Source organism: Leptonotus elevatus, chromosome 11, assembly GCF_054856555.1.
Source record: "Leptonotus elevatus isolate MCC_2025b chromosome 11, RoL_Lele_1.0, whole genome shotgun sequence".
Taxonomy (NCBI): Eukaryota; Metazoa; Chordata; class Actinopteri; order Syngnathiformes; family Syngnathidae; genus Leptonotus; species Leptonotus elevatus.
Genome location: NC_141249.1, coordinates 16,960,937 through 16,975,005, shown reverse-complemented (window position 1 = coordinate 16,975,005; position 14,069 = coordinate 16,960,937). Strand labels below are relative to the sequence as shown.

General features: G+C 40.9%; 1 protein-coding gene across 1 annotated transcript; it reads left to right on the top strand.

Annotated features, from left to right (window-relative positions):
• The first annotated feature begins 1,819 nt into the window (after positions 1-1,819).
• Positions 1,820-14,060, top strand: hook1 (hook microtubule-tethering protein 1). The gene is made up of 22 exons (XM_086088974.1): positions 1,820-1,977; positions 3,123-3,208; positions 4,168-4,240; positions 4,540-4,590; positions 4,810-4,942; positions 5,282-5,349; positions 5,429-5,491; positions 6,482-6,565; positions 7,411-7,574; positions 7,661-7,801; positions 9,187-9,388; positions 9,592-9,702; positions 9,777-9,864; positions 11,300-11,366; positions 11,440-11,580; positions 11,730-11,817; positions 11,903-11,934; positions 12,565-12,647; positions 12,722-12,822; positions 12,903-13,004; positions 13,188-13,256; positions 13,331-14,060. Exons 1-22 carry the CDS (start codon positions 1,933-1,935, stop codon positions 13,487-13,489), a joined length of 2,151 nt encoding a protein of 716 aa, XP_085945100.1. The 5' UTR covers positions 1,820-1,932; the 3' UTR covers positions 13,490-14,060.
• Positions 14,061-14,069: the final 9 nt, after the last annotated feature.

The window sequence follows — 14,069 nt, the reverse complement described above, 5'->3', positions numbered from 1 at the left end:
GCCGGGTGAAGCCAAACCAGAGCACGCCCACTTCAAAGTAGGCTGACTTGGACAATTATTTACCAAACACACCATTCTACCTCCACCAAAATCAACACACATGAGGCACATGAGAAATTTCAAGTTCCATTTGCTGAGACGCTTCAGGCCAATCAAACTCATGAGCTATGGTTCCAACTAAAAAAAATTCCACTGGCCAAGTAGCTTTTTGTAGAGCAACTTGAGCTCGGATTGTGTATACAATTTCAAGCCAATTAGACGTTTGAGCTTAGTTACAACCTGTCAATGGAACCTAATAAATGTAATGTTTTAACTTCACATCAGTCCCTTCATCTGGTGAACCTCCATGACTCAAATGGCTTTTTTGTAGAGCTCACCAAACTGGATGTGTGTGAGGAATTTCAAATCCTGTGGGAATTGCCCGAGCAAATATTGACGTGGTTCTGACCCCTCGCCTCACCCTCCGCTGAAGTACTACATATTCAGCAGGCCATCTAAAAATAGCACTCTGTCACTCAGGGATAAAGGGGGGAGGAGGGTGGGGTGCGGGTCAGGGTCTTGGAAGAGATAAAAATTCAGGCCGTCACACAGTTACAGAGGCTGCTGCATCAAAGTCCAGTCTTAGGTCATCATTAAACATTGCTGGATGTGTTTTTTTGGGGGGGGGGGGGTAATCCCAGCCAGGTGAAGAGAGGCAAGTGTCATGACCACAGGACAGGAAATAAAACTTTATGTGATGCAGGAAAACATTACTCATAACATAACTCATTAAATATGCAAATGCATGTTAATTTCACAGATACTAACATTTATAGCATGTCAAAGCCTACCAAATATGCAAAATAGGTTTCAAGTCAATCAGACTTGCTTTGTGAGGCATCTAACCTTATCAAATAACTTTTAAGATTGATAACTGAGTCTCCAACTCTACATGCATGTTGTGAAATTCTGTACTTCAAGGTCTTTTGGAGGGGACAGAGGAGTGAAAACATTTCAAGTCAATCAGGCAAGATGCTCGACTGGTCAAATATAACTTTGGAGCTTGGTAAAAATTCTTCCACTTAGTGAAATTTGATGATCAATGATTCTTTTTTTTCTTTTCTTTTTTGGTACGATTTGTGTGAGAAATTGCTAGTTAATCAAACCTGTTTGGTGAGGCACTTGATCCAAGACGGCTTTTTGTAAAGCCCATTGAGTTGCACTGAGAATTTTACTTTTCTAACACTCCGGTGTCTTCATTATGGTATGATGAAAAATATCTAGTTTAATTACAATTGTTTGGTTAGATTCGAGCCTATCTAATGTGATTTAACAAACTAAAAACTGAGCTGAACTGACGTGAGAATTAAAGTCAAATGGTGAGTAGCGAGTAGTGAGTGGTTAATTTATCTTTATGCTTTTATGAGAGACCCTATCTAAAAGAGATTATCAGAAACTACACATACACCACAGAATACTGCAGAAGGAGAAAAATGACACACCGCTGTATAATTTATATCTATATTAATAAATTGATGAATTATAAGTAACTCAAGCAACTTTTATGCATTTTTCATATTTATTGTTACTGCTGTACCTATTTTTTTCTTTTAATTGTTGTGGCTCTTTAAACGGCGTTATTTTATTTATTTATTTAATAAATAAACTCGTCTCGTCCCGCGATTGGCTTCAACAGCCGTCAATCTTCAAGTGTCTAAACGCTGATTGGATACGCCGCCAGCACGAGTAAGAACCGATATTCAATTCACCTTTGCTTTTACGCCATTTGTGGCGGGGCGACCATTACTTCCACCATGTCTACGTAATTGGCGTAAAGCTTTAACACCTCGACAGCAGGTGAGGTCAAATGCAAAAAAAAAAAAAGGCGAGAAAGGAGCGGACGGACAGGTGAAGAAGAAGTATTTGATGTATTTATCTGCCTAGTTGGGACAAATGGACGAGAGCAAAACGGTTTTGGCCGAAAGCCTCATAATATGGGTGAGTTTTAATGTTTGTTTTTGCAGGGCACTGACGCTGTGACATACGGAAACCAGTCGATGACAGCAGGAGGCACCTGTTTAGAGGTGGTCGGGCTTTTCAATGAAAATACGGAACCAAAGTAGATAAGCGTCAGATATTATCTAACAATACAACGTCGTCAAATGTTTTAATTCAGTGCATTTAACAGCAGCTAGTGTGCGTATCGGCTTGTATTATCGTACCGGGAAGTCGCGTGCCACAGCTAATGTAAACAAAGGTTGCCAGTTTGGAGCCCCCGTGACGACATCCACCCCTCTCTGAACACTAATCCGTTTAACCAGACAGAACAGCAATGGCATTTATGTTATCAAGTCCTTATTTCACAGGTTTGATAGGCACTCTACCAAATGTAACTTTTAAGTAACAGACTGTGATATTTCATGGCTCAAGTTTTTTGGGGGGGAGAAGTCTGAGCAAAATTGGTGTGAGAAATTTCAAGTCAATCAGATGTCTGTGCACTCACTCTGCCTGTCAAATATATTTGATCTTGTAACTGATATTTTAATGGCTCAGGTTTCCCTTTTGTAGTGGGGTGCGAGCTGGATTTTTTATGACTCGAAATTCTAATTTTTAGAAGGGTTTATTCCAAGGTCCAAGAGGCTTTTATTTTGTAGAGCCTACTGAGCTGTACTTGTGTGAGGAATTTTAAGTTCACTCAGACTTCCTAGGTGAGCCACTTGGCCTATTGATCTCCATGTGGTTGCATTTAGAAGCCTAATCTGTTTAACTGGCAGACAAGAGACGACCTCCATCTAATTAAGTCTTTATCATTGACGGTTTCTCTAAAGCAACAGCAGTTCGAAGTTCAGTATGGACAGACAGTTCCAAGCATCCGGGCATTTCTGATATTTCTACAATGCAACGCACCTTACACAGTGAAAACACTAACAAACATCATATTGTATTGCTTTTGCCTGTAACTATAGTCAAATGACATTTCATCACATTTTGAAATTAAAATAATCCTCACAAAATCAAATTACAACGAAACAGCTTTTATAGCGTGAGACCGCCATTTTGACTGTAATTGTGACAGAAGTTTAAGAATATAATTTGAGGTGTAAATTGAAGAAACATTTTGCAAGTTTTTTTCCTTCCACCAGCTACAGACCTTCAACACCTCTGCACCGTGCACAACAGTAGAGGACCTGACCACTGGTGCCGCCATATCACAGGCTCTGCAGCAAATGTGAGGAGATCCACATGCTCACACACACACTCAGAAAATGGTGGTTAACTGTAAATGTTAAAAGTTTATCCCATGATGCGTTATGCCGGTACAGAAAAATGATTTACCTTTCCAGATTCTTTTTGTTTTTTGTATTTTCTGAGACCAATTAATGAGTTGTGTCCAGTATAAGTACACTACAGCATGGTTCTTGATTTATATTTTACAGTGGTGCCTTGAGATAGGAGTGACTGGACTTTCGTGCGGTTGAACATATGAGCTGTCATGTGAATTTTTTGCTAAGACTTGCACGCCAACTAAATTCAAGTGCTTTACTGTGGCAGTGAACTCAACGTAACACACTTCACAACAACCAGCATTTCGGCAAGTAGTCGGTAGGCTTTCAAAAAGAGGCTTCAAGTTGTCAAACTAAACATAAAATTGTACTATTAGGAAGCTGCTTATCTTAATGCTAGCAAACAATGTAAAATACCACAACTGGTTTGCATCAATGTTGCGGTCCAGCAACACATTTAGTAATATAACAACCCTCACATACATATATTTTTTTATCATGTACGAAATACAACTGCAGGTTACTGAGGAGCTTTGAGCGTCTGCACACGTATCCATACGTTTGTATTATACTGCCCTCAGGTGGCCAAGGCATGCGCACCAGAAGGAGCAGCACAATATTCATTGAAGTACTCCGCATTCTTTACAATAATTAACTTTGGTATAGCGTTGCAGCCTTACACTGTACATACTTCATACTTCCTTGACACCAATTATTATTTAGACAGGGCTTTGGCGGCATCTTGTGACATTCTGAATAGGCATGCTTGTCAACTGTGGATAGATATAAGTGGCGTCTTATAGATACATTTGTTATTCCTATCCAAAGAAAAAGTAAAATCCACTGGAATGAATGATGCAATGATTTAACTATGCAGCGGTGTGTGTGTGTGTGTGTCTGGCAGAGACCCGTCGTGGTTCACTGATGGGTGGCTCGCTCGCATCAAAACAGACGTGGATGACAACTGGAGGTTGAAGGTAGAGAGCAGATCTTAATCCTCTTTGTTTTCTTCTTTATCTTCCTCTAACTTCTATCTTAAGCTCAACCCCTTCCAGGAACTCGAAATTGTAAGAACAAAATAATTCCATTAATTGTATGCAATTTTAAAGGAGCATTTTTTTTTATTGTATTTTTACTGCTGCAAATTTCATCTGGTCTCCCAAGTTTTATTATGTTAAATGTGTTCAAGAGCTGAGGTTCAACTCTACTTGCACTGGATGTCTTAATAATCTTAAATCTGAGTGTGTGTGTGTGTGTGTGTGTGTGTCCTCCACAGTTGAACAACCTGAAGAAGATCCTGCAGATGGTGTTAGAGTACTACAACGAGGTAGGCCGAAACGTCACTTAGCGCCTCTTCATGTCGTTCCCTGTTTTTATGTGTCCACTGAGGCGCATCGTTGTGTTGTTAGCAAGAAAAAAAAAATGCATTGTGACTAAAAAAGCTCGGATCATGTCCGGTATGTGCTCGTATGATCACATCTCCAGGCTAGCAAGGTGGAAAGTCCACCATTTTGTGCTTGGTGTAACTAACTGCATTTGGTACTAGGTCCTGGTCCAGGGGCTGTCTGACTTCCCCCTGCCAGACGTGGCCCTGCTTGCCGAGCACTCGGACCACGCGGAGCTTGGCCGGCTGCTGCAGCTCGTCCTGGGCTGTGCCGTCCGATGCGAGCGCAAGCAAGGTGCGGTGCTCATCGCAGAATTCTGCACGTTGGAATGGGCAATTAATTGATTTTATTGATTAATTTGAGTTGCTTTGTGAGGACGATTTTTTTTTAAATATATATATTTTTTGCGGCTTCTTTAGTTCAAAGTGCATCCCTGCGGATGTACACTAATAACATGGCTGTGAATGGATTAAAATGAGATTTTTAATATTTAATTTTAAGGCCATATCATCCATTTCTACTCACACACACACACACACACACACACACACACACACACACACACACACACACACACACACACACATCCAAGCAAAACATCACCATATTGAGTGTGTATCTCCCTATTGGCAGAATACATTCAGATCATCATGACAATGGAGGAGTCTGTGCAGCACGTCGTCATGGCAGCCATACAGGAGGTCCGTGCTGAGGAATGGTGCCTTTGTGTAAAAGACTGGAAAGCCTTCTGACTTCCTTTTTTATTTTTATTATTAACAGCTCCTACACAGAGAATCGATGGTCCCTTTAGGAGCCGAGCTGTCTGGGGACCTGGAACAGCAGGTCAGTGCTATTGGTATAGGGGCCTCAACATATATATATATATTTTTTTATTCTAGTGAAAATCCACTTTAGGCCTTAAAAACAACAAAAAATAGTTTGAATGTTTGACATGAAATTGGGTGGACATGTTTATCATAATAGTACGCATGAAAAGCTCTTCAAAACACACGGCCAAAGTTTAACAATCGACCATTTTTGTTTGAAGCAGACATTTTGTGCACAATCCAGGGCTCATACGGTGACCGAACCCTACTATGAGATTTGGTCAAATTAGAAAGAAAAAGCCTCAACATACCTGAAAACTCACAAATTCTAGCAAAAGTGTGTACATGACCTCAAAACAAAAATGAAACCTATGGAAAGGTTGGGGGCACGAAAAAGTCTCAAGTATCATTTCAGGCCTGAAATAGCTTTTTTTGTTTGTTTTTTTTGTTTGCTAAGACGCCATTCATCAGCATCATATTGTATTAAATCCCATCAAGCTTTCTACTACTAGAGCCGGTGAGCGCTCTACGCTCATCTACCCAGACTTTTAAGCGAATACGTCATTTTATTTAGTCTTGGCAAATTCTTGGTCTCTTAGCGTATGAAATGCATCAGAATATGCACGAGAGGGTGACGTAGGCCTCGTAAGCATGTCTTTGAATTTTATTCAAACATTCACGGCTGACGCAGATTCGCGGGAGTTACGAAATAAATGACGGCGATTTGAAGACGGGCACAAGGGGGACTTTCAATCAGTGGACAGATCGACAGTGATATTGTTACGAAATACTTGTATGTTTGTAGACAATGAGGATGTTGACAATTTCGACGGCTTTGTAACGGAATAGAAGACGAATAATTACTACATGATTCCCCGAGGTTATTACAAATTATATACCCGCAGATGCGACACGTGTTGTTTGTTGATAAAAAAAAATAATAAATCATCAAAAACATAAAATGAGCAAACAGTTGTCAATTTAACCTGTGTGTGTGTGTGTCCAGCTCAGAAAAGCTTTGGAGGAACTGTCGGATCTTTCGTCAGAGAAGGAGGCGCTTGCGCAACGCTGCCAGGAGCTGGACCAGCAGGTGACTACCCTTCTTCTAAACACACACACACACATACAGTGAAAACACACACACACACTTTTCTGCGGGTCAGTGTAAACAAAAAGTCGCCATTGTCTGGAGCTGCTGTGGCAGAAGGACTGTGAGCTTATACAGTCTGCCCGGCGCTCTGCGTGCACACACACACGACTCGGCAGGCACTGACCCATCACGTCTTCAACAGATTCAGTTGTCCCCTTTGTGACCCCAACTTCGGGCGCCAGGTAAGTCCCACGCGAGCGAAACTAAACCCCTGCGCTGTTTGGATGTTGATGCTAACAGGTGGCTCCATCAGGACGCTTCATGGCCAGGCTGTGCGAATTTAATAATTGCACCACTTACAGGATGATGTAATTGAGTATTTGATAGGGCAGTGAACCCCTGCTTATTCGCGGTTTGCTCTTCATGCTTTATTGTTTTCATTTTTATTATTTATTTATTTATTTTTGTACCGGTATTTTGCCCTCAATATTGTGATTGCGATTTTTTTCCCCCCAAGGTTCTTTTATTTCTCAATTAACTAATTATTATTAAACACTTTGACTTGACTACAAGAAATGTGGCATAAACAAATCTATAGCTTTAGCACAGTTCAGCATGTTAAAGTGATGAATCGCATTTATCATGGGGGAGCTAAGTTTGGTCCCTATCCCCGTGACTAGCGGTGGTTTACTGTGCTACCCAAAGAAATGCAGGCTGACTAACTGTGTGTTTGTGCATGAATTAACTTGCACTTTTTTTTATTTTTTATTAACTGCCACTGGACCGTGAAGACTCTCATTCTCCAAGGCCTCCCGGTGTCTCTAATCTCTGAACTTCTTGCTCAGGTGGCAATTCTCCAAGAGGAACGTAACAGCCTGCTGGCCGAGATCGACGTTCTGACTGACCGGGCCAATCAGCTGGACACGTTCGACGACCCCAACACACCGTCGGGCAGGAAGCACAGCCAGTTACAGCAGCAACTGGAAGTGCTGCAGGAGGAGAACTTCAGGTGAGGGCCCTACTTGGGCAAAACCGCCAGGAGGAGGAGATTAATGGCTAAAAATTCTTATAAGAGACTTGGTGTGGTTTTTCCAGGCTGGAGGCCGCCAAGGACGACTACAGGATCCACTGCGAGGAGCTGGAGAAGCAGCTGGTGGAAGTCCAGCACCGCAACGATGAGCTCACCGGCCTGGCGGAGGAATCTCGATCGCTCAGAGACGAGCTGGACGTGCTCAGGTTTGTTTTTTGGGGTCGAAATATAAGCTTTGTCAAAGCTTTGGATTTCTTCAATTCCAATTCTAATGCCTATTTTGCATTTTTTTTATACTGTCTGCTAGGTCTAATAAATCAGTGTTATTGATTTATTGAATTACATAAATTAATCAATTGTGTTGATTAATTGACATTTATTGCTCAGGATGATTTTGTTCAAAATGCATACACAACAACATGGCTGCCAACAAAGAGGAGCTTGTTAAACAATAATATTGTTGTTTTAAAAAGCTTTCTGGCAACTTTTCCTTTATTTAAAGTAAATGTTACCGAGTAAATGATATTAAGTATGTCATAAATTAGGTCCACATATTTTGACAAAAAGGAACAAGACAAAGCTCTTATTTTCTTTAAAGAAGAAGTCCACCCACATTGTTTTGTCTTACAATATGTTGTAAGCACCCCCACTAGCCTAAACACTGCATTCTAATTAACATTGCTTTTGTGGAATATAAATTAAGCAGCAAAATCCACTCGTATTTATCCAACACAGGGGGTGGCCATTTTGTCACCAGCCGGGTTTGGTTAATGTGACGTTCCCAAGCTGAGCCACGATTGGTCGTTCCCTGAGGCTTGAACAATTGTGATGTCATTTTCAGTTGACTGCAAGTGGCAAAATGGCCGCCAGCTGAGATCGATAAAAACAAGCTAAATTTTGTTTTGTCATCGCAGGCGAACCACCGCTGCCTTTTTTATTTGATTTTTTTCCAGATATCTGGTATGTGTATGTGTGATTTTTATCTACTTGATGTAAATAGGGTAAATCCAGCCAATGTGCAAAACAGTGACTTGATACATAAATATACATGCTCCATAGTACAGCAAAAACAATGATTGCATTTTTACATTTAGGGGTGGCACAATTGTCGATGACATTAAAGGGGGCATATTGTAATTGAAACTTTTTGCTTGGGCACGTATGTGCTAACCAAGACTGACCTATGAGGGGCAGCATGGTGCTACAGGGAATCCAGACTGACAGGGAATACAAAGAGAAAGAAAGATATCAGCGCTGTCTATTTTCTTTGTTGTATGTCGAAATCATCAAATACAAGGGCTCGCTACAACTCTGCTGTTGAGGTAAGGATTTATCATCGTAAATATTTAACTTGTTTTAACATTTATGATTGACAGCTCTGATCATATTGAAGAGGAAAAGTCACTTTTAACACACCCGACTATACCACAGGATAATTGCTGAGAATAATCTTTTTTAGAGACATTTTGATCATTAAGCTCTTTGTTGACTTTGATCGTAAATGCAGGAAAAATGTCTAAAATTTGTCCTGGTTATTAGTACGCATGCACTCCGCTTAGGTGATAAATCGATGTCTCATTTTGTCTTTTAGGAACTGTTCGGACCGGGTGGTGATGCTGGAGGCTTCGGTGGAGACGTACAAGCGAAAGCTGGAGAACCTGGGGGACCTGAAGCGGCAGATGAAGCTTCTGGAGGAGAACAATACCATCTACATGCAGAACACCGTCAGCCTGGAGGAAGAACTGCGCAAGGCCAACGCCGCCCGGGCGCAGCTGGAGACGTACAAGCGGCAGGTAGAGCTGCCTGGGCCGATTCTGCGATTAGAAGTTTAGCGGTGCTGACGATTTTGGTGCTGGGGGGGCTTTACATTTAGCATTTCATACTCATCAAAAATCATTAGGCCATTTATTTTTAAGGGAAAAGATGATTTGGTTTGGAAAAAAAACAATGAATGGATGCCTGCTAGGATACATTATGAGCGTGTGCTCCCCGTCAGGTCCAAGAGCTGCACAGGAAGTTGTCGGATGAAACGAGGCGAGCGGACAACCAGGCTTTTGAGATGAAGAAGCTGGAGGAGAAACACGAGTTGGTTACCAAGGAGAAGGAGGTGCGAGTCGCGGGAAATAGTAGAGGAGGATGAGAAACGAGAGTGGCGTTTGTAACGTTTCTGTCCGCCGGTAGCGCATCATCGTGGAGAAAGATTCGCTGAAGGAGCTCAACGAGGAGCTTCGGTGCACACAAGTGCAACAGCACCAGCTCTCTCAAGCAGGTGCAGTGCATCCACAAAGTAGCAAGAGGGTTTTACAATTTTTCCACATTTTGTTATGTTACAGCCCATATTTTTTTCCTTTGAAATTAACACACAGTGCTGCAAAATAATAATACATTTATTTATTTATTTTTTGTTGCAAAAATAATTAAAAATAGATAAATGAATGTGGGAATCTGGAAAGTATTCACTCCACTTTTCTTTTAATGTAACAGCCTAAATTATTTTTTTTCTTGAAAATTCAACAACAAAAAAACACCAAATCACAATCTGACCCCCCCCAAAAAAAAGAAATACAATAAAATAAATACAAACTAAAATGAAATACAAAGGTACTACAATTTAACAAATAACCCAAGTTTTTTTTCAAATTAATAATAAAAACAACAATGAGAAAAAGAAAAGCACTGTAATGCGTCTGTAAAATATTCAGTGTATCACTTTTTAAAAAAATTTCAGTGTTGCAGCTCATATTTTTTCCCCTCAAAATGTTAAAACACAAAAGGACTTCTTTTTTTTTTTGCAAAGATAATAGCCTAAATGTTGGAAAAGTAAATGAAGTGCTGTACATTTTATTGTGACAGCCCACATTTTCTTTTCTCCAGAAAATTCTACAAAAAAAACCCAAATGACAAAATGATTTTTTTTTCAAAATTATATATAAAAAATTAATAAACGTGAACTAAAAAATTACAACAAAATACAGTAGCAGCTTAACTAAGCAAATGAGCCAACAAGATTTTTTTGACAAAATTCTATAAAAAACTTAATATGAGAAAAAGTGAATCATCGTACAGTGCACCTGTAAAATGTTCATAGCGTGTCACTTTTTTGTCAGATTTGATGTTAAGCTCATATTTTTTTCCCCCCACACACGACAAAATTGTTTTTTATTAACAATTATTAACAACCAACTGAATGCTGGAAAAGGGAAGAGATGTTCATTTTAAATATACAGCCCAAATATTTTCTTCCTCTCAAAATTCTACCCAAAACATCCCAAAATGATTTTGTTTTGAATCGGGATTACAAAAAATGCAAAACTAAATGTGAAGTAAAACTAAATACAGTGGTACCTCAATTTATCGAGTGACCCAACTTTTATCATAGGTTTTTGAAGTTTTGCTGAGCTGATTTATTCATTTGAAGTACAAGTGCTAGATTTTTGCAGAAAACTTCTCAACAAGTAGCAATTTGGCAAACAGTTCTTCAAAAAAAAAACTTAAGCTGTTTTTTGTTACTCCCAATTCAAGTTTACTCTAAAACTAAACATCAAGCAAAACCACATAATGTTTTATTAAACATAATGTTTTTCCTTATTATAACATGTTGTAAAAAATAAATAAATAATTGAACAAATTACATTTCACATTTGTTTTTACTGTGATGCTGCATCTCCCAAGTTCTAAATTGCACCGACTGTCTCATTGCGCAGGGATGCTTCCTTCCAGGAGCCCCAGCCACGATAACCTGGCAGCGGAATTGATCCCCGTCGAGCACAGGTAGAACGCCCCCGCCGACAGGATTAATCGCCGTGCGACCGCGGATTTGACTTTGGACTGGCGTCTGCTGTAGAGAGAAGTTCATCAGGCTTCAGCACGAGAACAAGATGCTGAGAGTGCAGCAGGAGGAGTTTGAGAGGGAGAAGATCGCCTCTTTGCAGGCTCAGCTGGAGGACGCTCACAAGAGTCACAGCCAACTGGACACGGAGAACAGGTTACTTGGCTGACTCCGCTCTCTTTAACCCGACTGGCAATTGGGCCAAATTTGAGCAATTTCCCTCCGCAAAATGACTTTTAGAACACCCCACAACGCAGGATAAGCACTCGGCATTCATGTGTCCTTTCTTTTTACTCAATGTGCAGATTGAGTCGCCAGCGGGTCGGCGAGCTGCAGCAGCAGGTCGAGGACCTCCAGAAGGCACTGCAGAGTCAGGCTGTCAAGCCCGATGACGTGAGTGTAGCGACTGACAGGCTCTGGCCCATCAGAATTGTGATTGAATTGATTTGAACTGTTACTTCCTTTTTTCCCCACCTAGTCGAACCTGAAGCGGAAACTGGACGCTCACATGTAAGTCGTCAATCATCAGGATGGAAGTTGATGTGGATTTGATTAAATTATTATTATTTTTTGCTTAATTTATTCAAAATAAGTAACTTGATGTGTATGGGGAAAAGTGTAGTACTGAGAATAATTACTGAGAAAATACAGCCTTATTCTAAAATTTATTAAATATTTGTTTTCCTCAAAAATGTTGCAAAAAAAAAAGCACAACACCCTATATTGAAAAAGTGAAACGTTGTGTTTTTTTTTGTTTTACATTTTATTGAAATTTATGAAGAAAGAATAAAATATTTGTGAATACACTGGGCCCATGCTATTGATAGTGAATTGGAACCAGGCAGGCATACAAATAGTGAAAATCCACAAAAAAATGATGGCCATTCAATTGTATTTCTTGAGGATTTTTTTTTACCTTACAAATTCTTTAATAATATACCACCAATAAAAAATAATCCACAAAAAAAATGGAGGATGGGTAGATATGAATAAAAATAACAATAAATGTATTTTTGAAATTCCACAATTTTTGGGGGAATAATGTACCACCAATAAATGTTATCCACGAAAAACAGAGGTTGGCTAATACATATATATATATTTATAAATATAAAAGAGCCCACATGCTTGATTCCTCAGGGTCCAGCTGAATGAGGCCCAAGATGAAATCATGAAGAAAAAAGAGCTGCTGGAAGACCTACAGCCCGACAACACTCAGAACTGTGAGTGTCACAGTCGGTGTCACGCCGCCACACGGACGCACGGCTCCGCTAATGAGTCCATTTGCTCCGCTTAGCGTTAAAGGTGGACGAGCTGATGGCTGCGCTGAAAAAGAAAGATGACGACATGAGGGCCATGGAGGAAAGGTACAAAATGTACCTGGAGAAAGCTCGCAATGTGAGTCGCTTTGCTCTTTTGCTGTCCTTGGCGTGCTGAGCAAGTTGAGAGTTTTTGATCCTTGGCGTCCTGGCCTCCAGGTGATCCGAGCTCTGGACCCTAAACTGAACCCGGCCACTGTTGAGATCCAGGCTCTGAGGAACCAGCTGGCTGAGAAAGACAAGCAGATGCTCAATCTGGAGGTAATTAGGTTGGATTGTCATTTCCCCAAAATCCTTACTGTGCTCCCCTTACAGGATTTTAGTCTGACGATATCGTCCTTTTATGTTTTCTTCATTTCTCATATTTGCTGTTTGATTAAAGCAGATAGACATTACAGAATGAGCATAAAAAAGGTGAACTGAAATTCCAATGTCGCCCGGCAGCGTCAGTGCGAGCAGGCCCGACTGCGCGAGTACGAGGAGAAGCTGATCGTCTCCGCCTGGTACAACAAGGTAAGGTCAAAGATGTGATTGCCAAGCCCGTCGTCCACGCCCTCGTTACGCAGGAACGCGCTGTCTCCCCTCAGAGTCTGAACTTTCAGAAGCTGGCCATCGAGTCGCGTCTGGGCGGCCGCGCCGGCGCCCCGCTGTCCCCCGGTCAGTCCTTCTTGTCCCAACAGCGGCAAGTGTCCAACGCACCTCGCCGGGCGCTGTCCATCAGCGTGCCCGGCTCCGCCTCCAAGTAGAGAGCCGCTTGGAAGTCACGTGCCTCCCCTTTAGCTAAGGGACCCATTCCTTAAGTGACCTTAAACTCTGACCCTACAACATCAGGAATATTTCCCACGCTGATGGAACTTTTAGCTCGCATTATGTACGTGAATGTCAAACTTGTGACGCAAGGGAGGTTTTGGTGGATTTGGTGCTGGCCACCGACCGTTCACATGCGCCAGTAAGTTGCTAAAATATCAGTTATGGATGTCTATGTAATGATGCTCAACAAAATAAAAGCTCATCATGTGAAGTCAAATGACTAACGAACAATCAAGAAATCCAGCATGCATCATGTTATTAGCCATGGAGTTGCACTGATAATATTGTACGTGATTTGAACACCAGCTATTTAAAATCTTAATTGTAGGCTTTGTTTAAGTGCTTTAATCTGACACCAAGCAGGCTCATTGCCAGGAAGTGTTCATATGCAGATATACTAAGACTATTGTATATTAAGATCAAGTAGCACAGTGCACTTTGTTTGTGATGCCGGTGCGGTCAAAGATATGTTTGAAGGAAATAAAATTGTGATAAAATTCTGGCAAATGAGTTTTT

What these genes read in the sequence shown, in the direction of transcription:
- hook1 (XM_086088974.1), top strand. Translation starts at nt 1,933, where the DNA reads ATGGACGAGAGCAAAACGGTTTTGGCCGAAAGCCTCATAATATGG. An exon ending in CCGATGCGAGCGCAAGCAAG is followed by an intron (nt 4,943 to 5,281) that starts GTGCGGTGCTCA and finishes CCCTATTGGCAG; the next exon opens with AATACATTCAGATCATCATG. An exon ending in GCCCGACAACACTCAGAACT is followed by an intron (nt 12,648 to 12,721) that starts GTGAGTGTCACA and finishes TGCTCCGCTTAG; the next exon opens with CGTTAAAGGTGGACGAGCTG.